Consider the following 24,993-nt stretch of genomic DNA (forward strand, 5'->3'; position numbering starts at 1 on the left):
TGCATATATTTTCCCTCATTCAACAGGTTGTCTCTTCACTCTGTTGATTGTTTCCTTTGCTGTACAGAAGCTTTTTTAGTTTAACATAGTCCTATTTGTCCATCTTTGCTGTGTTACTGGTGCGTTTAGAGTCTTAGCCATAAAATCTTTGCCTACACCAATGTCCTGGAGCAAGTAGTTTTATAGTCCCAGGACCTTCATATTGTTAGTGATTCTCTATAATTATGTATGAACCTGGCTAAGGATGCTTATTCTCAGACAACTTGTCTTTTTACTGCCATCACCAGCAATTGGTGTTTTTTTCTGGGGACATTATCCTCAAACCTCCTTTTTCTGTTCCCAAGGATTACAGGAACTCTGAAGTCAAGTAGAAAATGGTAATGCTACTTTGACATGAGAGGGCGGGCAATGCTGTACTCACTGGCTAATGGATTCCCTCTCATACACCAGCCTTGCTGTCCATAGGATTCAAATTTATGCCTCAGTAAAAATCACTGTATGGAATGGATCCTCGGTCACTAATTCCATGACTGCCAAGTTTACAGATGTCGAGGCTGCCAAATATCAAGGCTCTGTTATAGTTTAAGGTAGCAGGTTTTAATCTCAGTTGCATCTTAATTCATTGTGAGATTAAAAGTAATATATTTTTAAAAATGTACCCACAAGTGCAAATAATTCCCATTAAAAATAAGAGTGAGAGTGGTTGACTAAAGATGATCCCTACAATAACATAATTTTCTCACTCAAATTATGATATGCTTTTTTTTTGGAAGGAAAAAATAGTGCCATCTAAATATAATTGCCAAAGACCCACAGTCTCTCTGACCTAAGACCAAACATTCAACAAGTGATCATTTTGACGTATCATTAGCAGCTGGGTGTTTTCAGTATTATTGGTTAAAATTTTCTGAGAAGCTTTTGGGGTTTCATGAGAATATCAAGCATGCACACATTATGTACTGTATGTGTCACAGCAGGAGAGAGCCTTAGAAATGCTGCTGAAGGCAGTGTATAAGCTATTTTCAAGGGCTTCAAGAAGTTCCAGTTATTTATCCACAAACACTTAAAATATTAATTAAAAGTCTCATCTAGTCCACAAAGTGGTTTGCAAAAAGCATGTTACTAAGGAAAAATTTACCTGAATTTTATTAATTCCAATAGTAACTCAATTTAACTGTAATAAAATGCATTTTAAAATTTAGATCCCAAATGGTTCATATAAACGTTTCTGTGCTAAGTTGAATTTTCACTGTGTGAGCTGTTTGATCTTACTCAGTGGTTCTCAAATCCAGATGCGTATTAGCATTTACTGGGGCACTCTGAAAAAAATACCAATGTTAGATCCTACCCTAGAGATTCTCATTTAATTTGTCTGGGGAGAAGACTCACAAGCATTATTTTTTTCGAAGTTCCAGGTGACTCTAATATGCAGCCAGCACTGAAAACCTCTCACTTAAATAGTTATTTTGGCAGACAAAGAGAGGCAGTAAACCTACCAAGAACTATTGATTGGTTGAATTTTTTATTCAGATATTCCAGGAGTTTTACTGATTAATTTCCACTTGACCACTTATCAGATTACTGTACTCACCTCATTCCTATGAACTATACTAGTAGATGCCCCACACTCTCAACACTAGTGGCCAGTGGGGCTAATGTTGACTTTGCTTGTGCACTTCTGCTTCCTCAAGTTGAATTCTGTTTATCTAGAATCATTTGGGTTTGTTTTATGAGTATTATTTCCAAAATTACATAATTTAATTAAATATTATGAAACATCAAATAATACTGTGAAAATAAAGAGCTAATGTATTGATGAACACAACAAAGATGAATGCTTTGGAAAGACTCAATAAAGTTGATATGCTAAAAGTATTTTACTGTTAAATTAGGCAACTATAAAACATTGGAGAAAATATTAGAACAATCTTAAAAATTCTACATTCAAACTGATCTGCAAGCATTTTTTAAATTTTTGCTCCACTTTAAATACACAGAAACTACACATCATAGGTGATGCATTATGGATAGTTCACTTAAAAAAATACACCCCAAATTCCAAAATGGAGATGCATGGTTAAGGACTAGAGTCTTACATCACAAGATTAATAAATGAATGCATTTTCTTCCATGTTTATTGTCCCCTCCCGTGTGCTTTGTTGCTCCAGGGTTCAATTTTCTGTTTCTTTTGGGTCATTCTGTGGCTTGCAGCATGGCCACCTACCCATTTATGGATTCTCTTCTCTCTTCTCTACCACCTTTCTTAAGGAACATTGCTGCAGATTTGCCAGCCAGCTCCATGCAGTCAAACACCCAGTGCACGACTCTGGACACCTCGCTACTGGACCATCCCTCCTCAAGCCCACACCTGATATAGAATATAGCACAGGATATGCTCCATAGGTAAGGGCTTTGCTCCTCTCAAAAGGACAGCGGGGGAGACAAAGGGCTCCAAGTGTCCAACCAGGAAATTCTTTGGATATCATGTTATATTTCTAAAACATATTCAGAAAGTTACCAGAAATGTCTTATGTACCATAAACCATATTTTTTAGAAGAATAGTATATTATCAGTTTTCTATTGCAAGCATTGCTTATTATATCTCTGAAATGTCTCTCAAATCCACTCCTTCTTCTCTATTTCCTCAGTGAGGCCAGGACTAGGTCTACTTTTCCTCTTGCCTAGATGATTTCATAGCCATCTCCCCTTGATGATCCGCCTAGTTTCACTCCTTCTTCCCTCTAAGCCATTGTCACATCTTGCAGTCAAAGTTGCCATTCTAAAGTACTTGCCTGTTTTAATTCCTCCTGTGCAACCCACCCCAGGATCCTATGGGGAAAAAACCCAGACTCCTCAACCCAGCATGTAGCCTTTGCAGCCTGTCTCAACCTACCTCCCCAACCTCCCCTCACCCTATATACACAGCTGACCTATCGGTTAAAATGTCTTCGGCTCTCAGAACCAGAAATAGAAAATCCTTACTCAACTGTTTCCTATAAAGGAGGAAATTAGTTGCCTCTTTTTGGAGGAAAATCAGAAGTGTAGGAAGCTGTAAGTTGGTTTACTTAATGGCTTGATGACCCCATCAAGGACAAGATCTTTGCATCTTTTCATAGAGTCATTTTTGAAGTATCAGCTTGGTCCTCAGGTTAGCTCCCTTCATGACTACAAGATCATGGCAGGAGTCACATCCAGACACAATAGCATTCGACAGGAGGATGCACTGTCTCTTACTTGTGTGTGTGTCTTTTAAAGAACAATGCAACTCTTCAAGCAGCCCTTCAATAGACCTTCCGCTTGCAACTCATTGGCTGGAATAGATGGCATGCCCCTCTCTAGGCCAATTACTCCAAGGGGAACAGGAATTTTATGATTGATTTAGGCTAGTCAGGATTTACTCTGAGCTGAGACAGTCATCTTCCCTCAAAACTGGATAACTGGAAAAAAATCAAGTCTCTGTTAACAAGTAGGGTGAAGGATATTGGGTAGACATTAACAGTACCTGCCATACTCCCTTACCCCAACACACACACAAATACACACACACACATTGCATGCGAACACATACGCGTGCTCCCCACCTCAACTGGATCATTGCCACCTCCAAGCACATCACATTCATTCATTCAGCAGATATTTTATTACTGAGCACATATGAGGGGGCAGCACTGTGCCAGGCACCAGGGATCCAGCGGGGAGCAGGTCCTTTCATCACTGAGGGCTTTGTCCAGAATCCTCTCATCCTCCCTCCCCGGTATTGTGTCTCTCTAGTCAACCCCTAAGCATCTAGGCCCAGCTCATAGGGCATCTCCTCTATGGAGCCTTTCCTAACCCTCATGTCCACACAATCTCTAGGAGAATTACGTATTTCTTAACCTTTGTTCCCAAAGCACTTCATGCACCAATTGTTACAACATCAATCACACTGCGTTAGGGGCATGCCAGTGTGTCTCCTCAAACAGGAAATGAACACCTCTGAATCAGGGCATGTGTTTATTTTTGTAACAGTTTTATCTTAGAATAGTATCTAGTAGTGCTTAACAATGCTTAGAGACATAATAGATGCTGAATAAATAATGGCCTGGATAATCTGAATATATATAAAACTATATTATACTTGATTTACTGTGCTGTGTAAGTAAGAACATATGATAATTCTCCCAGACTTATTTCAGGGTGTCCCATTTGACTAGATAAGAGGCTGAATTTTGTTTGATTAATTGCATTCTTAGGCTACATGTAATTTTGAAACTATGACATACCCCTAAATAATATAAAATGATGGAGACCCAATTAGGAAGAAGAAATTAATTAAGCAAGAGCTTTTAAGTCCTGAAATTACAAGCTTTTTTTCAATTTTGTTTTAGTTATGTTATTACACTGCATGGGTCTGATTTTTTCCTTCCTTTTTTTTTTTTTTTTTTTTTCCCATTGAGATGGAGTCTTGCTCTTTCGCCCAGGCTGGAGTGCAATGGCGCGATCTCGGCTCACTGCAAGCTCCGCCTCCCGGGTTCATGCCATTCTCCTGCCTCAGCCTGCCTAGTAGCTGGGACTACAGATGCCCACCACCATGCCCAGCTAATTTTTTTTGTATTTTTTAGTAGAGACAGGGTTTCACCATGTTAGCCAGCATGGTCTCGATCTCCTGACCTCATGATCCGCCCACCTCGGCCTCCCAAAGTGCTGGGATTACAGGCTTGAGCCACCGCGCCTGGCCTTTCCTTCCATTTAACTGCTGCGTTCCCTAGTCTATGCTAAAATGCCTCCACTTGCAATGTGGAATATTGCCTTTGTGAAAAATGCCTTTGACCTGTTCTGCTTCCTAGTGCCTTGTTTGGGGTGTTAGCTTTGTGGGTTCATGTCTCTCCGTGAAGCAGCATCTGCTGTCCAGGACTCTAGCACAATTCAGGGCCATTCAAAACAGAGGTGGAAATGATACACATAGAAGTGCTTTGCCAACCATAAAGTGCTTTAGTAACATGAAAAAGTTGTTACTATTATTAGTTGGTGCTGTGAGAAATAGATGGTGGAGACCAGGATTGGCAAACTTTTCCTGTAAGAGCCAGGCAGGCCATGTGGTCTTTGTTACAGCTACCCAACTCTGCTGCTGTAGTACAAAAGCTGCCATAGGCATTACAGTAGTCAAATGAGTATGGCTGTGTTCCAACATAACTTTATTTATGGATACTGAAATTTTTATTTCATAAAATGTTCATGTGTCATAAAATACTTTTCCTCTTTCAATTTCTTTCTACTATTTAAAAGTGTAAAAATAATGCATAGCTCACAAACTATGGAAAAAGGGTGGTGGACCAGATTTGGGCCATGGGCTATAGTTTGCTGACCTCTGCTGTAAACCACAGGAGATTCATCTTACCAAGATGTTGGTAGCCAATGGAGCCTGATAGAGAAACCACTTTATCTGATGCGGTTTAAATCTATGTCCCTACTCGAATCTCATGTTCAATAGTAATCCCCAGTGTTGGTGGTGGGGCATGGTGGGAGGTGATTGGATCATAGAGTGGAGTTCTCATGAATGGTTCTGTAGAGGACTACGTGCTCGCAAACGAGACGTTCCCCATAAGTCCTGCTCTTGCAAACGAAGCAGGGCGTTCCTCCCCTGCAAACAGGGAGGACAAAGGAGCCAGCTGTAAACAGCAGACCCTGGGGGCTTGTTTATGTGTAAACATCTTGAAAATCCAGAAAGTCAGGGAAAGGTCAGAAAAACGACAATGTGTCTTGTGACTTGGCAACATTCCACAAATGACTGTATAAAATAAAGCAGAGCGCGCCATTTGAAGTAGCCGCCATGTTTGTCTTGTCTTGTGTTGTCTTGTGTGTTCATTCCTTTGTTTAGGAAATACGCAGACCCCAACATCTGGCGCAGCGAGCCGGGTCCGTGGCTCCACGAGAGCAAGGAACCGGAGGGGGAACACCCCGGGCAGGTAAATAAAGAAAGGGGGACCCATGGGAAAATTATGGGGAATTCCACCTCTCTGGCCTCTGAATATTTGCGGTTACTTCAGGGACTGTTGATGTCTATAGGAGTAGAAGTTAGTTAAGGAATGTAAGACTTTGAAGCGATTATTTGCCCATGTTGAACAACATTGTTATTGGTTTCAATATCAAACCAAAGTGCAGTTAAATTGAAAGGAATGGTTACAAGTGGTTAAAATCGTGCGTCGAGCTCATCAGCAAGGGCAAACAATGCCTCTGACTTTGTGGACTTAGTAATGTAGTTCCATTACTCAGGCATTAGAGTTACCTGAAACTGACTCAGAGCATGGCGATACTGCCACAGGAGGTGAGGCATCTGAAGCTTTAGAGAGGAATGATCCTAGAGAGGAACGTATTTACACCCCGGTTGTTGAGGACAAGGAATTGGAAAAAGAGCTAATGCCTCCTTCATCTGAAGGAAATTCTGATTTGCAGCGCATTTTAGAGATGTCACAACAGTTGTTAAAATTGCAAGGTACCGCTGCTGCTGTTTCTCCTCTCTCTCCGCCATGAGCCTTCCCTGTTACTTTCCCTTCTGCTCCTTTGGAAAAGGACTTCCCTTTGCCTCCACCTCCAACCTCTTTGCCTATGTCAGGTCAGGTTTTCTCTGTGCCTCTTCCTCCTGTAGGAGAAAAGAAGGAATCGAAGGAAAAGGATGATTTCGAGGAATTAGATTTATTCCCAATAACACGGGCTGCTTTCGGCCCCAATGCTCAGTTCCCAAACGGTGGCCAGAATGTGACTTTTACAGCCCTACAATTTAAATTTTTGAAAGAAATGAAAGCTGCAATTTCTAATTATGGACCTCAGTCACCGTTTGTTCTTGGCCTTCTCGATTCCTTCTCTTTAGAACATATGATGATTCCTATTGACTGGGAAACGTTGGGACAGGCTGTCCTTGATCGTTCGCAATGGCTTCAATTAAAAAGTTGGTAGTGGGAGGAAGCAAGAGTACAAGCCAAAAAAAATGCTACCCGAAATTCCCCAGGACCTACTGAAGAGCAGCTTACGGGTTCAGGACAATACGCCACTCTTAATGCTCAGGCAGGCCTAGATGATATTGCTCTCACTCAGATTAAAGCCTTGTTTATAAAAGCGTGGACTTAGGTTGAAATATCAGGTAAAACTTCTTTATCTTTTGTAAGGATCCTACAAGGAGCCACTGAGCCGTATCCAGATTTTGCAGCCCGTCTTCAAGATGCTGTATTAAAGACTGTAGGTTCAGGCCCTGCTGCTAAAATTCTTTTGGATACTCTGGCTTTTGCAAGTGCTAATCCCGAGTGCCAAAAATTGCTGCGTCCTCTAAAAGCTAGTGGAACTGATTTAGCTGAATATATTCGGGCTTGTGCAGGTGTTGGAGGGGCTATTTACAATGCTCAATTGTTTGCTGGGGCACTTTCTAAAGCTTTAAAAGGCAATTCTAAACAAGGCATATGCTATCAATGTGGGAAACCCGGTCATTTTAAAAAGGAATGCCGAAAAAATTAGGCTCTTCTGCTCTAAAAGAAAAAAGGTTGTCATCTGATATGTGTAAACGATGTGGCAAGGGTCGACATTGGACCAATGAATGCCGTTCAAAAACTGATAAAAGTGGGAATGTATTGTCACCCCTCTCAGGAAACGGGAGCCGGGGCCCGCAGGCTTGGGGCCCCAACAACTACAATGCAGGCCTACGCCAGTACCCAGTGAGCAGTGGCTTACAACATCAAGGAATGACCTCGAGTCCTCCTTAAAGACGTCTTACCCTACCCCAGTTTCTCAGCTTTATGCTGCCACTAAGCAGAGTGCCGCTGCTGACCTAGCTATTGTCTAACCTTATACTTTATCTCCTAATAGAGGAATATATAAGTTGGCTACCGGAGTGTGTGGTCCTTTGCCAAAGGGACATGTAGGACTTTTACTAGGTCGAAGCAGGTTCAGTACCATCCCCCTTGGTATTATATAGTGAGTGGGTTATCATGAGATCTGGTTGTTTAAAAGTACTTCCTTCTGCTCCAGCCATGTAAGAAGTGCCTGTTTCCCCTTTGCCTTCTGCCATGATTGTCAGTTTCCTGAGGCCTCCCCAGAAGCAGAAGCTGCTGCTATACTTTCTGTACAGCCTGCAGACCCGTGAACCAAGTAAACCTCTTTGCTTTATAAATTACCCAGTCTCAGGTATTTCTTTATAGGACTGTGAGAATGGACTCATACACAGCCCATTGAGGCTATCTGAACAGTAGCAGAGTAACTACCCAGGAAAAATGTCCAACTCATAACAGCAGCATTAGAAAGCCACCTTAGCTCTTGAAAATTTAACTTTTTTTCTTTGGAAATAATTTTGCTCCTCACATGCCTTGTTCTTTTGACCTAAGTTTATTTTCCACTGGAGATGTTGGCTCCTCTGCCTATGGGAAAAAGCCAGGTTAATATGAGTTAGCCCTGTGAGCTAGGGAAAGGGGTGAAGGAGCCCTGGGTGGAAATCTCAGGCATCTGAAAAATCACATTCAATCACTCATCATCCATTGGCATAGCTGTTTGGTCAAGCCTTCAAGCTTTGCCGTGCAGGAAGAAGCAGCATGAGGGGAAGACCCCCTTTGAACTTTAATTCCCAGCCTTGGAAGGGAAGGCTTGCAGAAGCAACCATCCAGATTCTGTCTGCAGGTGTGGAGTTTATGTGCTGGGGACTGGAGTGGGGATGGAGACAGACAGTAAACTATCATCAAAATGTAAAGGTTATTTTGTGTTATATTAACAGGGAATAAATGTTTCATGTGTTGGGGCATAGGGAACAGAAAAAGTAGAGCAAGGTAGGCATGTCAAGGGAGCTTGCGGGGCAGACTAAGTATTAAACAGTGTGGACAGAGGAGGCTTCATTAAAGACATGAGAGATGAACTCAAGCTAGACTGATAGGGACTTGGGCAAAGAAAATGAGAAAGGTGCTGACCTCTGCAGAGCCAAGGGCAGGTCTGATGATGACCTAAACTCCCCTACGCTCTGTCACAAAGAAAATGAACCCTGGCAGGGCACTGAAGAAGAACGACAGGGTTTTGTGTGTGTGTGGTTTTTCGTTGTTGTTGGGGTATTTTTGTTTTTGAGACAGTCTCGCTCTGTTGCCCAGGCTGGAGTGCAGGGACTCGATCTCAGCTCACTGCAACCTCCGCCTCTCAGGTTCAAGCGATTTTCCTGCCTCAGCCTCCTGAGTAGCTGGGACTACAGGCGCGTGCCACTATGCCTGGCTAATTTTTTTTTTTTTTTTAGTAGAGACGGGGTTTCACTGTGTTACCCAGGATGGTCTCGATCTCCTGACCTCGTGATCCAACAGTCTTGGCCTCCTGAAGTACTGGGATTACAGGCGTGAGCCACCATGCCCAAACATTTTGGTTTTTTTATTAACAAAGCCTTGATAGATAGATGTTTCCAGACCCAGCTCTTTAGAAATCAAAACAAGACAGCAGGCAGGCTTGCCCTGTTTTTACAGCAATCGTTCCTGGAAACCACATTGGAAAATACACAGTGAAAAGTTGACCTTATTCTTCCACCGCTTTGTCCAGCCTGTGTTTCCCCACTTTTTTCCTTCCTCAATATCAGTACCAAGCTCTAGAATGCCAACTGGATTTGCTTGTGGGCTGTGGGAATTGCAGAAACAAAGTCTCAAATTTAAATACTGATTGCTAGGATGTGCAGTAACAGAACAGAGGTGGCCCTTTGGCCTTCCTGAATGTGAGCAGGGAGAGTGACAGGGGAGGTGCAGGAAAGACAAACTCAGAGCATCCTGGGATTCTCAAACATCCACCAGATCCAGTGGACAACAGCAGCTTTCAATACTGTGGGTATGGGAGCTGAGTGGTGCTCTCAAAGCTGATGTGACCTGACTTGTGGGGTCCAAAGGCCTAGATAATGGCCAAGGGCTGTGGGATTAAACAACAAAGTTAGAGACAGCCAGGAAAGCATGCTGGCTACACAGCACAACACCAGGGAAGGAGATCCCCCAAACAGAACACGAGGCCGCCTGCTTTTCTCAGCAACCCCACTGGGATGAGGGTGGAAATCCTTTTCAATCAGATATAATAAAACTTTGACTCAAAGGCTAGACATAGTCTAGAAAATGTTCCAAGAGAAGTTCCATTAAGTGCTTAAAAGAATCAATGTGGAGTCCTTTGGTGCACTTAAAATTAAAGAATCAGCAGGCCATTTTAAATTACATGTAAAGGCATTGTTGAAAAGTATGTTAGTTCCAAGAGCCTGTTCTCTGGTTATTCTTCAGGAGCAAATGAGTAGTCAGGGAAGCCTTCCTGAAGGAGGCAACACCAAGGAGTGGGCATTAAGGACAAGTATCCTCTTACATCCTCCCCATGTGAAGGAAATGCAGGCCCTGAGGTGTCAGATTTGCTTCAGTTCTCCAAGGGGAACATGGCTAGGAATGAGCTCAGGAGTCAATGGCAGGGAATGGTCTGGACCCACCAATGCCATCAGTCAAGCCAGAAGCCAATGCTGATTATGAGCCAATGTCATCTGCCATGGAGTGCGCTGAGATTATTTGACTTCAGACTGCCCTGATTTTGTGACCATAAAAATCAATTTAATGAACTGCAGCCATCTCTTTTTTAAGGTAATTATATTATCTGATAACTCAGGGCCTGTATTTCCTTCACATGGGGAGGATGTAAGAAGAAGCTTGTCCTTAATGCCCACCCCTTGGTGTTGCCTCCTTCAGGAAGGCTTCCCCGACTACTCATTCTAAACGGTGCCCCTTCACACACAGTACACACACACACACACACGCACACACATACACACCACTTATAATTAACTGAAATCTTATTTTCTCTCCTGCCACCCATCCCACTAGAATATCAGCTCCACGAGGTCAGGGCCTGGGTGCCTTGTTCATTAATATATCATCAGTGTCCTAAACAGTGTCTGTCTACTAACAGGTGCTCAATTAACACTTATGACATTGAATTAAAATTGCCTTGGCAGGGAGGTTCCAGCTGTTGCTCATCCCAAAGGCTGGTGTTCTGCCTCCTGTTCTGCCCTGAGAATCTGGCACCACTTTACCTCTCCTGCAAGGACTTCAGCACAGGCCATGATCCTTGTTCACACCTCCGGGCTTGACCTTCTTTGTTCAGTGTTGCCATCTCGTTTCCTTGTCTGCCAGCAGCTGCCGTGCTACCTGCCAACTTCAGTTCAGCTTCACTTAAGTTCATTTGCACCATTTCCCCTTCAACATTTTTTCCAATCACTTTTCATCACTTTTTGGTGTAGTTGTGTGAATTTTAACACACGTATACATCCATGTAACCACTGCCACAATCAGAAAACCTTCCAAAACTCCACCAGGCTATCCTTTTGTAGTACCCTCCCTCCCCTCTAACCCTTGACAACCACTGATCTACTCTTCATCATGACACTTTTGTCTCTCAGAGGCTGTCATAGCAATGGAATTGTACAGTGTGTAACCTTTTGAAGCTGACTTATTTTACTCAACATAATTCTCTTGAGATTCATTCGACTTGTGGTGTGTATCAGTGGTTCATTCTTTTTTATTGCTGAGTAGTATTCCATTGCATGGATGTAGCAGATTTTTGTATAACTAATTGCCCTTTGAAGGAAATTCAGGTTGTTTTCAGTTGGAGGTCATGATGAATGCAGCTGCTGTAAACATTCATGTATAGCTTTTGTGTGAATGTGTTTTCATTTCTCTAGGATAAATACCCAGGAGTGGGGTCATACTGTAGCATTTTGCACTCCCCCAAGCAATGTATAAAAGTTCCAGTAGTTTCACATCCTCCCCAGAACTTGGTATATATTATCAGTTTTGTCATTTTTCTAAAAATTTAGCCACTGTGATAGGTTTGTAGTAGTCTTTCACTGTGCTGCATTTCTTATGAAAAAAATTTAAAAATATATTCCATCACAGAAAACAATGGTGAATCCTGTTTGTGTGTGTGTATGTGTGTGTATATATATACATACATAGATACATATACATTATGAAGTACACACAATCATATGCAGAGATATGTACTAAATCATGTAAAATATATTGCATACTGTGAGGTTATGGTTTAAAAAATTGGAAGCCATTGAGTTGGCATTTCTGCTTTCTTCATAGTGACTAAGCAGAAACCTAAAAACCTTGAATAAGCTCAATTCGCAAGCAAGGAGAAGAAACTGAGATTAGGGGCCAGGCGTGGTGGTTCATGCCTGTAATCCCAGCACTTTGGGAGGCCAAGGCGGGTGGATTAGGAGTTCAAGACTAGCCTGACCAACATGGTGAAACCCCATCTATACTAAAAATACAAAAATTAGCTGGACATGGTGGTGTATGCCTGTAGTCCCAGCTACTCGGGAGGCTGAGACAGGAGAATCACTTGAACCTGGGAGGCAGAGTTTGCAGTGAGCTGAGATCGCACCACAGCACTCCAACGTGGGTGACAGAGCGAGACTCCATCTCAAAAAAAAAAAAAACAGATTAGACTTCAAGGGTACCAATTGAAAACTGTCATGGAGAAGGTGAAGAGATCATCAGTGCTGAGAAGCAGGCTTGACAAAACTCACTCCACTTTTTTCACCCGTGCTTCTGTATATACAATATGGTTCCATAACAAAATTGTTGGGACTTAGTCCCTGCTTTTCAATGAATATACCATTGAATAGTGGAGATATAATGTAAACACAAATATGGCTATGGGAAGCATTGAAAAATGAGTGTAGATGTCTTTTTCCTCGTTAAAAAAAAAAAAAAAAAAAAAATTCTATGTAATGCATCTCTCTCCCAAGAGGATATATTTCATTTAAAAATAAAGAGGTCATGCCATGTGTTGGTGGGGAAATGGGTACAGCTTCCCCTCATGCACAGCTGATGGGAGTGTGGACAGATTTGGCATTCTGGAGAAGATACAATATTTAAATTACATACGTACTCACTTGTTGACCCAACACTTCTAATCATGGGTATGGCATACATTACAAAGTTTACACAGGAGGGCAAGGAAACACATTCCAAGCTGGTCCTTGCTGCATCATTTAGGGACTCATAAAGTTGGAAGTTATCCAGGTATCTATTCCCAAGAGAGTGGATAGAGAAAATGTGGTGGATGAGTACCATGGAATACTAGGCAGCAGCTAGAAGCTATGGAATTACACAGGGATGGAGCTGAGAAAAGATTAAGCAACAGGATGAGATATGTACAGCACTTACATAAAGTAAAACATATATATGCAAAACAACAATACAAATTTTGCTGGAACACGTAAACAAAAAGTGCACATTAAGCATATTGTAATATTTATCCATTGAGAGAGAGCGAAACAAACAAGGAAACAGGAATAAATTTAAAAAAAAAAAAAAAAAAAAAGGAGGCTGGCTGATTTTTCAGGCTTGCTCAACGACTCTTAGCTTTGACCCAAAGGGATCTCAGTGCTGTTAGGCTTCCGCTGTATAACATTGTCTCACCTAAAGGGGCCTCAAGTGATTCAAAACTAGTTCTAGTAGGTCCAGTCATTCTGTTTGCAAAGGCAAGCTTCCCATCAAAAAGCTTGTTTCGTGCCTTGGTTCTTCCTCTCCCTCTGGCTGGTGCTCACCGGCTCTGAGAGACAAAAGGGTTCTGATGAGCCACACACACCAACACCTAGTGTGATGCACCGCTATCAGACAAACAGGCCACGTACCAGGAAACTGGACCAGCCTAAGGACGGCCCTGGCTCCAGCAAGGATCCTTGGTCCAGACAGGTTCTAGGACAGAACTTTTAGGATTATAAGACAAAGCGTGACTGTTTGGTCGATTTTTGGTTTTGCCTAAAGAACAGTTTCAAGAGGTTTTTCTCAGAAGAGAGCAGTGTGGTGAGGATTCCCACACAATGTCAGTTACTCCCTGACTGTAGTGTGGAATGTGCCTTAGACAAAGAAAGTAAATTGCTTGCGAAACTCCCAGGATCTCATGGCCTAAAAAATAGACGGACTACCCTGTAAATCCAAGCACAGGCACATTGGGAAGGGACAAACTAGGGTACAAAGATAATGAGCTTTGAATTAGTTCATCTCCAGGGAAAATCTGGATGAGAATACTTCTAAATCTATAATTTTGGCCCATTACTTTATTGCATCCCTCAGAAGACTGTTGGGCAATAATGCATTAGAGAGTTTAGCACAGTGATGCAAAAATTGTAAGTGCTCAACATATTTTAGTTCCATTTCTTCCCTCCATACCTGACACACATTGTAAAGTGTGCATGAAGAGCACAGCATTTGTCCTCAAAGCCTGTATGTCGCTTAGCAGAGGAGCTACAAGCATGAACAGTTACCTACAGTGTGTCCGCACCTATGTAAACTAGATTATTTTCCTCCACAATTCGAAGTTAAAAAAAATTGCTTTTGAATGTATTTGAATATATTTAATTTTTGTCTTCTTTCCTTTTCCCTTTCTGAGATTTATAACTAACAGACTGAAACGGGAGAGTAGAGAGCATGTGAGAGTCACTGAGCCAAAAACCGGAGAGTTAAAGTCAGTTAACTTCTGTTGCACTGGTGCAGAAAAATAGACTGGCTCTGAGGTTGAAGAAACAGCCTCTGTGAGTTTCCAACAACCACGCCTGTCTTACATCCAAAGCTGCATTCATTTCCCACCCTGTACTCCGCTCTTATACTCTGTTGGATTGATTGGGTAGACTCCAACTCTCCTCGACAATTTTGCAAAAACTGGCCCCAGTTATAATTATTTAAGGGAATCTTTTTCCCATGAAAATATTTTCTTCACTTTTTCTGAACTGTCCTGACATTTCCAAGATCCTACTGTCATACATCTGGAAAACTAGTGAGTATTATCTTAAACCACTTCATAGCCATACCTTCTGGCTGCTAAAGTGAGGTTCCCAAGCCAAAGTATCAATGCCATTGTGTGCAATTTTTACTTCTTTTCCTGTTTTCACAGTAATAGGAGCTGTAGTCTGGAAGACAAAGAGCCTTTGGTACCGCAAGCCCTATCATCTGTGAGTGTGGCGCAGTGAAGGCCTAGAGATTCATGACCTAGGCCCTGTGAAGTCAAGCCTTTTTACCAAGTAAAAAGATTGGCAATAAAATATTTCCACATAGTACATGACAGAATACTTGTACCCATCTTATTTTATTGGACATTAATTGCAATTATTAAGGCACATGTACCTTTAAAAAAATTAAGGAAGAAAATACTCAGAGAAAGGACTGGTGTGCGGCTGAGGAAGAAAAATGTGTACTGCATTCTTTAGATGAAGCAGAAATCGATTAGCAACTTAAAGTCGCAATCTATTCAGTCTTTCAACATTGCAAATTAATTCTCATTTGGCTTGATTGTTTGCATTGAAATGTAACTTCCCTGTTGGTTCTTAGAAATTAAAAAATATAGAGATTAGAAATTTGGTTGATGAAAACCTACAGGAACAAAAAGCATGCAGCCTCGGCCTGAAATGTAGAATGGACAAATAAAATGTTTACAGTGCAATATTTTAATGAATAATCCATAGCAACAGTTGAAATAAAGTGATGCATGAGACTATATTTGCTACAACATAAAATGAAACTTCGTAACAAGATTATGAAAGTGATTTTTATTATTTTGGTAATGGTGTCCCAGTATAAGTAATGAGATACAATTTTTTTTTAAACTTGGTATATCAAACAGTAAAAGCTATATATAAATGTTGTTTCCCCAGAATATATTTTGGTTACAACTATGCATCATAGCTATTATGCACATACTAAAAGCATTCATGATAAAGTACAAAAATAAGAAAAGATTAAATAAGAAGGTATCCTTGAGTTATAAATGTCTACTAAAGTATACCTTTTAATCACACAGTTGTGTCGCAGCTAAAAACACACAAATTAACACATACTGCTATGCAACTATTTGATCTAATATAGATCTACTAGAAAAATATTAAGGCTGTAGTAACACTTCACAGGTAAAGGCTAAGTTCTGGGACATGAAAGCTTTTAGAAAATTCACAAAACAAACCTGAGACATCTTTTTGTTTTGGAAAAAAGCAATTTTCTTACAGAGTCAAAGCTTTGACATACAAATGAAGCATTTAATAAACATTCTACTTTAACTATTGCAATAACCTGGAGTAAAACTTCTGACTTTAATGGTTATCAGCAAATACATTCTCTCTCCTGTAGAAATACAATGAGGCTTTCTGATTAAAGCAGTAATCTTATTTCTCCAGCCTCCAAATTCAGTTATTTTTATTCGTTTTTTGTTTCCTTTCCTTTCTTTAACTAGATTATAAACATACTAAATAAGCCAGGTAACCTCCAAGCACCTTACTTTCTTCTATACAAACACAGCTTTCCTTTTGCCACAAGCATCTGATGACGACTGGGCCTACCTACATAAAAACAAATTGCAGCACATCTGGACCTGGTTGACGTCATGAGGCATCCAGATTGGTTCATGATTAATTTTGCTGCTATACATTTCTCAGTCTAAAAAAATAGGCTACAGCAGCCCAGATTCACTGTCTCAGCCTTGCTGGGCCATAATACTTTGGAACGGCAAGTGCCAAAAAATTTAAATGTATTGGGCAAGCCTGATTTCTGTAGTTGACTTTAATGCCTTTAAAAATACTGGCATGATTTTTTATATTCAAGAAGTACAGCTATGAAATTTTAAAATAAAATTACATGAAATTTTATAATATTCCAAACCACAAAACAGATCTGCTATGTTGTAGACTTTTTTAATAGCCTATTTGAGATTTAACTCTGCTACGCCAAACATCTTTTTTCTAAATGTTCATGCTTTGAATTTTGTGCTCCAAATTAATTAATTAGGAATGAGTGGGAAAATGTTTAACCATCTTTCCTTCTTTTCAGTCTTTCTCTCTTTTCTCTTACCGTCACCCACCCCCCAACACACATACACACAACTATCATAACTCCCTTTTTTAAAATTTTGGTACAAAGATTCCAAAAAGCTAAACAAAATGTAATAAGCACTTAGCACTTAGGACACTGTAGAACTTCCTTTGGAAGTTTAATTGCAATGAAATTTAAAACTTGAGACTTCAGTTCACTTTTCTAAATGTTAATGCATACATTTCATTTGAGCTTTATGCTTTCCCAGCTACCAAAGTAACTGCTATCTTAAAAAACACAACTGACCTCACCTCCACGGTCTTTTCCAAACAGCTTCCAAGACTATCTTCTGATTCTCACTTTCCACAAAGCAGACATTAATGTTAACTTTCAAAAAATCATCTAGAAGAGAAACTTGGTCAGTTGTAATGGGAGTTCTGTCCCCAACTCTTGTCACCTCGTAAAAAGAACATCCAGGTAATTCATGGCATTTTCCATTATTCATTGGGCAGACACAGCTTACATTTCTCTGCCTTCCACAGGATAATGGTCAGATTTCCACTAACTTCAACTGGAACTCGATAATCAGAATGGTGTTAAAATTTAAGTATGCCATGAATTTGGAATTTTAACATATTAACTAGGTTATTTTCAAAACGAGATTCTGTATTATAATAGAATTTCAATAAAGACTGTATAAAAATAAGATCACATCTTAGGATCTAACTTTGAGATTTGCCAAAATTTGGGTGAAGAAGAGACCCTGCTTCACTTCCATGTCAAAAATAGGTGGTTGATTTAATTAAGCTCATTTTTAGCACACTTGGTTGCATTGGTTGTACTTTTCAATTTGCAATATTATGCAAGACATATATTATTCAACCTTTTCCTGAACAAGATAAAACTACTATACTGCTTATGGACAATTAAGTAATATATTGCATACTATTTGGTGACTTTTTTTAACCTATGAGACTTACTGAAATCAGTACATTACAGTCACATAATTTAAAGCTTGATTGGGCTGGTAATCTTTTTTTTTTTTTTTTCTTTGCTCATAATTGAAAATCTGTACTTTGGCAAGCAAGAGAGGTACAACGTCAGCTTGGAGTTTTACAATTTAACAATGTATACTTTAAAATTAATGATAAATCATGGAACCCCCACTATACTCACTAATTCGACTATTGATTTCTTTTTGAGCAACTGACTTTATGATCCATCCTTAAAAGTAAGGAAGTATACCAGGAGGCAAAAGGATAAATCCACCCATAAATACTAGAGTCTAAGTTATTTTCCTGAAAAGGTGAGAAGGAAATTTCTGGTCTTTATCTTTTCCCTTATCACCTTCAATCACACAACTTACACTGAAATTACTTGTGTCTGTCTCTTCAACAATATATTCTGAAACTTTGTTTAATATACTTTTTGTCTATTTCTGCATATGGGAGACCAATCTTGTATTCTCACCAAAAATGGCCTGATTACCAAAATACTTCTTCATTCAGTAGTTTTGTGTAAGCGTTTGGGTGTATGTGTCTATATGTGCGTTTTAACTCCCAAGAATGCTACCTTCAGAAATAACCAAGATGCAGTATACATATAATAATTCATTGGACCCTTTAAGTCTTTGACTCAAAAAAATCTCCCAGAAGCTCCTGTACAGCCTACTACTCATGAAGAACCACTGGGTATGGAGCACACCACACCTGATGAACAGTTGGTTTATGCTCACCCTCAAGGCTAATTGAGAAGCAGCACAAAAGAGGAACTAGAAAAAAACTGAATTTTACTCCCCATCTCCGAAGATGTGAGTATTTCTAAAATTTGAGCTTGCCTCTTGCTTCTTATTGGCAAGTTTCCTCAGCTTGTAACTTTTGGACAGCACTATCAAGGAGCTCCATGGACTCTCTGAGAGTGACGTTGACTTTAAATGACTTGGGTTTAATGGTCAGACCATAACTGAAATTCATTTCAGGGCCATTTGGGTTGGCCCTGAAATTGCACTGGTGAGCCAGGATGGAGATGAAGAGAAAAAGCTGCATCTTAGACAGTTCTTCACCGATGCACCGCCTTTTGCCCACTGAAAAAATCATCACTCTGCTGGTCAGGTCCTTGTTGATGAGGCCATCCTTGTCCAAGAATCGAGCTGGATCAAAGTTCTCCGGGTTAGGCCACTTCACTGGGTCATGATTCACAGACCACTGGTTGACAAAAATCACGGTGTCCTTGGGAATGTGGTAGCCCAAGACAGAGGTGTTGGCATTGGTGGCATGAGGAATGGTGACAGGCACAAAGCTGGAGAAGCGCATGGCTTCATAAAGGAAGGCCAGGACATAAGGCAGGTTGGGCTGGTCATCCATACAAGGTAGACGGTCCCTCCCCACGACCTGATCCAATTCTGCCTGCACTCGAGCCTGCACATCAGGATACCTGTTTGGTGTTTAATGTGGAGGGAGAAAAGCAAGTGACCAAAATTCTTATTTCATCTAGAAAGCACATTATAAATTTATTTTAATTCTACGTTTCCTTAAATAGGCTATCTAGCTCAGTGACTTAATATTTCTGGGGAAAAAAAAATCTAAAACAGCTTCCTAATTTCTCACTAAATTACAAGACGGACTTTAGGAATTATATTTCCTGTAATAGACCTTGCATGATTAACACTCTCTTTCCCGTTATAAGTCAAAAAACTCTTAAGTTTTCCCAGCCTCAAAAAGCACAGTAGTAGATAAGGCCAACTTTTCCCACTGGGTACTGCAGGGACAGTGCCTAGGGCCCACAACACTTTTTAGGGACCCATGAAAATAGTTTTGTCTTTTACAATCTTCAGACCTAAAAAAAACTCACTTTTAGGTAGAAGAAAATATTTTCATACATCATTTAATGTATTCATCTTTATATCAGGGTAGTCATAAAATTTAAATTTTTAATTTTTTTATGGTATAAGGAATCTACAAAGGCAAAAGCACCCAGGGCCCACAAAAGTTAAAATGTGAAAGTAAATTTTTTTTCTCCCTCATTTCCCTGGACAATTCCAACAGACATGCTGTTCTCATTTTATACAAAGATAATTGGTGTCCTGATGGATAAAGCTACATACTGTATTTTTTAAATTTAAAAGCCAATTCCTAATGTTCATAAGATATGGTACAAACTGTAATACTTACTCACTGTTGATGATACAAACTGATAGAATCTTTTTAAAAAACAAAATCTTAGTACAAGGCAAGAGACATGAGGATAACCTCTTCCCGCCTCATTTTAAACCCAGTAATCCATGCCCAGAAATGTATTTTCAGAAAATAATTTAAGAAGTACACAAATATAGGTCCACAACAGGACCTAAAATTCTAAAAATTAGCCAGGCATGGTGGTACACACCTGTAGCCCCAGCTACCTGCCAGACAGCGATGGGAAAACTGCTTGAGCCCAGAAGTTTGGGACCAGCCTGGGCAACGTAGTGAGACCCTGTCTCTAAGGTAAGTAAATACATAAAATTAAAAATTTTTTAAATGCAATCAAGGCCAATGACCAACGTAAAAGTTCAATAAATGATTATATATAACTATACATTATCATGGCAAAATACTATGTAGCCATCAAAAATTACCAAAATAAATATTAAAAGATTAGAAATGTCCACTACCTTAAGTCAAAGTGTTAGAAGTCAAAAAAACATGTAACTGATTGTTTGCAACTCCGAAAAAAAAATGTATACACATATGTGATGAAATGGAGAGTTATTTTTTAAATCGCTTCTTCAACGTTATATTGCAGGAGTCTGCCAACTTTTTTCATAGAAACATGTATGATGGGGAGAGCCAGATAGTATCTGTTTTAGACTTTGTGAACCAAGCCCTCTTTGTTGCACTGCTCCGCTCTGCCCTGTGTTGTAGAGTGAAGGCAGCCATAAACAATGTATAAGTGAACGGGCATGACTGCTTCCATAAAACGTATACACAAAAAGAGATCGTGTAATTTGCCAAGCCCTGTCATACTGTCTTTTCACTAAAAAGGAAAAAGAAGTATCAGCATATTGAATTGAAAGTGACCCCCAAATGGTTTTCTTTCTTTTTGCCGCCTAATTGGAGTACTCGGAGAACTACTGCGGTTCTAATGAAAAAGGCCGTTTCAAAAGTTAAAATGCCTATCTGAGGATGCACAAAAACCTATGGATCCTATTCTGGGATTTCCTTTTCCCTGATCTCTGGCTGACTTTTCTTTATTCAGTTTCTGCCTCTCCCTCACCCACCATGGGTGTTTCTATGGTTTTAATACTAAAAAGCCATTTTAAGTGTAAACTTTTCATTTGTGAAGGTAGCTGTACAGTATCTAAGGAAATACAGACTGCAGTGGATTTGAATAAGAAAACAGCATTCTCTGCCTTCCAAACACCTTACTGTGGCGCCTGTAGATTCAGCATCTCCAACTGCTCACTTGTGCGCCAAGAAATGACACAACCAAGATTTCTGGTCTCTTCCGCAATCAAGATTTGCCTTGCGAAACATTCGCCCCTAGGGGTACTGTTTCCAGAGTAAATACTACAGGCCGCCCAGTTAAATATGGATTTCAGATTAACAAGGGCTAATCTTTTAGTGTAAGTATTCCCATGTAAAACTTACTTTTCTTTTGCCAAATCTGGCAACCCGACACCAGGGACCTATTGAATCCGTGCGTGTCGGAGCTTAGTAGAGACCAACGTGGGCATCAGGGGGTCCGCTAACCAAGTCAAGCGCAGGGGCCAGAAACGTCTGCAGGCGCCTCCTGGATATCCCATCTGCCTTTCTGGATGCTACTCTGCACTCGTAAAAGTGATTGTCTTCTACCCCGGCATTTCTCAAACTCCTAGCGCGCAGGTTTTATAAACCTAGCACTGCTCGCTAGTTGTGGCCACCTTCTGAAAGCTTCTGTGCGGGTTACAGAAGCCCGCACAGAAGCCCGGGCACCACGGGCTTCCTTGGCCTGGAACAAAGCCCTGACGGGCGGCCCGCTTTTAGCGCCAGGGCTAGGCGGCCTCGGATCCACGCCGAGAACGAGCCGAGGAGAGGCTGCTGTGTTTAACATATTTATGGCGTTACCCTTTCTTTCGGAACTATTCCAGTTCTGCTTGTACTGCGCCAGGAAGAGAGATATCAGGGCTCATCTCCAGGCACTTAAAAACTCTTGTTTTTCCGGGGAGTGGAGGGGTCTTGCAAATGTGTTCTCACTCGCAAGCAGGGAAGGGGAGGATAGAGACAGGACAGGAGCTGCGGAGGGGTCGGGGCACCGCTGGGTGGGGCGCGTGCGCGTGTCTCAGCCCTCACTGTGTGTCCTTTGGTCGTCACTTTCCCGACGGGATCTTGGTTTTTGAGGGGTGGGGACCTGGAGCGAAACACCCGGGGCGCTGCTTGCAAACTCAGCATATTCTGTCTCTACTCCGCCTTTTTCAGAGGAGAAAAGACCTGGCCCACACCTCCCAGAGGCTTTACCTGATGAAGAGGAGGAGCAGCCACTGCAGCGCGGTGGACAGGGTGTCCTGACTGGCGCCGAAGATGTCAGTGACAGTGGCCGGCACGTTCTCCAAATCCAGTCGCGCGCCACCATCGTCTGAGTCCCTGGCCGCCTTCTTTTCCGCAGAGAGGATAAAGGCATCCATCATGTCGCGGGGGGCGGCCCCGGGCCGAAGGCTTTCACAGTGCCTCAAGAACTTGTCCAGGACGAAGTTGCTGAAGTTGCGGTTGAGCTGCTCGAATTCGCGGAAGGCGGTGCGCATCGGGTTGGGGAAGTACTGCAGCCAGGGCATCACATCCACCAGACTGCCCGCGCCCACCGTGCGCCCAAACTCCTCGTTGTGGCTGAGCAGCTCACGGAACTCGGGGTCGTCGTGGCTGTAGCGGCAGCCGAAACACACGGCACTCATGACGTTGGCCACGGCCACGACGGTCAGCGGCCTCGGGTCGAGGAAGGCGCCGTCCGCGCTGCCGCGCACCAGCAACACCACCAGCTCGCGCGCCTCGCTCAGCACGTGGCCCTCGAGGACTTGGCGGCTGCGCAGCTGGCGCGTGGAGAAGTTGCGCATCGTGCTGTGGGCTGCGCGCCGCTGCACCTTCCAGTGCTCCGAGTAGTGGCCGAAAGCCATGCTGCGGCCGCCGGAAATCACACGGAAGGAGGCAAAGGGCGGCCGGTCGGCGAAGGCCGAGCCCTGCTGCACCAGAGCCTGGTGGATGGCGCGCTCGCCATTAAGCACCACTATGGGGCAGCTGCCCAGGCGGATCTGGAAGACGTCGCCGTAGCGCCGCGCCAGGCGCGCGAACGAGAGGTGAGACGCCTGGCCCACCGCCGCCGCGTTTCCGATCAGTGGCCAAGCAAACGGGCCCGGGGGCGTGGACCCGAGCTGCCGCCTCCGCTGCCTCAGCAGCCACTGGGCCACATGCACAGCGGCCAGCACCGACAGGAGTAGCAGGAGCGTGGTCTGCTGGGTGGACAGCAGGTTTAGAGGCCAAGGGTCCTTCGGACTGAGGCTGGTGCCCATGCTGGGGACAGAAAGGAGAAGGCGTGACACTCAGGGGTGCAGAGACAGGAGCGGGCGCCCCACGCCCCTACCCCAGCCTCGGGGGACTAAGTGCCGTTGGGTGGAGAGGTCGGAGCTGACTCTCTGGAGAAATGGCCAAAAACACCCCTTCCCATCCCCAACCCAGTCTCCCTTGGAGAAGAGAAGGGGCGTGTTTCCACCTCGCTGTAACCCAGCGCCAACCTCTTCCCCTCCCCGCAAGGTGCGTAACGGTTCCTGCAATTTGGGGACAACGCTGCGGGCATCGAGGCGGTGGCGCTTGATTTCCTTTAAAGTGCCTACCACGCCATTCCCTACCTGCAGGAATCCATCTGAAGAGGTCGCGGGGCAGCGGCTCCGCAGACAGACTGACCTGCGGGGAGGTGCGGTTTCCAGTGGCGCGGGACAACCGGCTCTGAGAAGGAACTGGGACCTTTGCCTAGGGTAAGACGTCAACAGGAACCCACAGGCCCGCCCTGGACACCTGCTGCCCCTATTGGGAGCTTTAACTCCCACTGGGGTCTCTTGGCGTCGTCAGTGCCAGGAGCGCTTGAATTGGGATGGGGACGGAGAAAGGTGCCTCGCTCGCCGAGCCCCGCTGCACTTGGGGACCTGGTAAAGTCGAGGTTTCCTCACAGCGCTGGGATTGAGACTGGGGGTCGGTGAGTGGCGTCAATTCCCACGCCCTTGCGGCTCTCACAGCTGGCGTCGCAGAAGCGCTCGCTCCCACCTCAGAGTCAAAGCGCGCCATCCCGCTCCTCCGGGTTTTAAGAAGGAGGGCAGCGCGACCTGGCGGGGCGGGGCCTGCGGGGGGCGGGGCGCGCCGTACACCACGCCGCTTTGACCCGGACTCCTGTCGGGGCGCACCGGCTGGCCTCGGAGCTCTACCAGCAGGCTTTCGTGGGAGCGGAGGTGCCCACGTTTCCATTGTGCGGTAACCGCTCTTCATCACAGCCACCTCCGAACGAGGCTCCACGGTGTCCCCAGAACCGCGCTGGGGACCACCTGCCCCTGCCGGTGCTCTAGACGGGGGAGCGCGCCCCGCCCCCAGCGCACGACCTCCCTTCCCTCTCCCGGTCTTGAGCTTGCTTCCCGGAAAGCCAGTGTAGTGGCAGCGGTTTGCCTCACAGCGCCCTGCCTCAGAGCGCCCCTGGTTTGTTGTTTAAATTTTATCTTAGGTTCTAGCAAACAAATTGCCACCTCAGTGGAGGCTCTTTGGCGTGCAAAGTTTTTTCCAGTTCTTGCGGCGAGATCCGTAAAAGTAGCTGCTCCCCCGCCCCGGGGCCCCGACAGTGCTTGGGAACACAAAGGCTCCTGGGGCGCAGCTGACCCTAAGATTTCCCGCGTAGAGGCCACTCCAGGTGGCGCCGCCCGCTGGAGGGCGCGGGGCCGCCCAGGCTGCGACGGAAGCCGTTGGCGCAGGGCGGGGAGCCAAGCTGGGGCGACTGGGGGGGCTTGGGGGAGCTAGCGGGGCGGATCCGAGCGGGGCGGAGGGTGGCTAGAGGAGGCAAATCTCCGCGTTCCGGCGAACCTTATCGGGTTGAAAAGTTTCTGCTGTCGCCTCCCCCTTGCGTGCGGAGCTGGGCTTTGCGTGCGCCGCTTCTGGAAAGTCGGCTCCAGTCATATCCCTGGGCGCTGCCCGCGGC

At 43.5% G+C, this 24,993-nt stretch overlaps 1 protein-coding gene and 1 long non-coding RNA gene across 4 annotated transcripts; one reads left to right on the top strand and one right to left on the bottom strand.

The window, feature by feature from the left end:
* LOC103876867 lies at nt 1-18,021 on the top strand. 2 transcript variants are annotated; one of them, XR_636280.4, is made up of 4 exons: nt 1-2,403; nt 5,859-5,946; nt 14,411-14,794; nt 14,912-18,021. It is a non-coding gene; the product is annotated as an uncharacterized LOC103876867 (long non-coding RNA). The 2 variants fall into 2 exon arrangements; XR_001894025.3 differs by having other exon boundaries at nt 14,411-18,021.
* LOC101014578 (cytochrome P450 1B1) lies at nt 16,232-24,116 on the bottom strand. 2 transcript variants are annotated; one of them, XM_003908520.5, is made up of 3 exons: nt 23,721-24,116; nt 22,287-23,330; nt 16,232-19,248 (listed from the first exon to the last, which is right to left on the bottom strand). In XM_003908520.5, exons 2-3 carry the CDS (start codon nt 23,327-23,329, stop codon nt 18,663-18,665), a joined length of 1,629 nt encoding a protein of 542 aa, XP_003908569.2. In that variant the 5' UTR covers nt 23,330; nt 23,721-24,116; the 3' UTR covers nt 16,232-18,662. The 2 variants fall into 2 exon arrangements, with proteins under 2 accessions (XP_003908569.2, XP_009182272.3); XM_009184008.4 differs by having other exon boundaries at nt 17,849-19,248; nt 23,666-23,777.
* Between the last annotated feature and the right edge of the window lie 877 nt (nt 24,117-24,993).

Source organism: Papio anubis, chromosome 14, assembly GCF_008728515.1.
Source record: "Papio anubis isolate 15944 chromosome 14, Panubis1.0, whole genome shotgun sequence".
Classification (NCBI taxonomy): domain Eukaryota; kingdom Metazoa; phylum Chordata; class Mammalia; order Primates; family Cercopithecidae; genus Papio; species Papio anubis.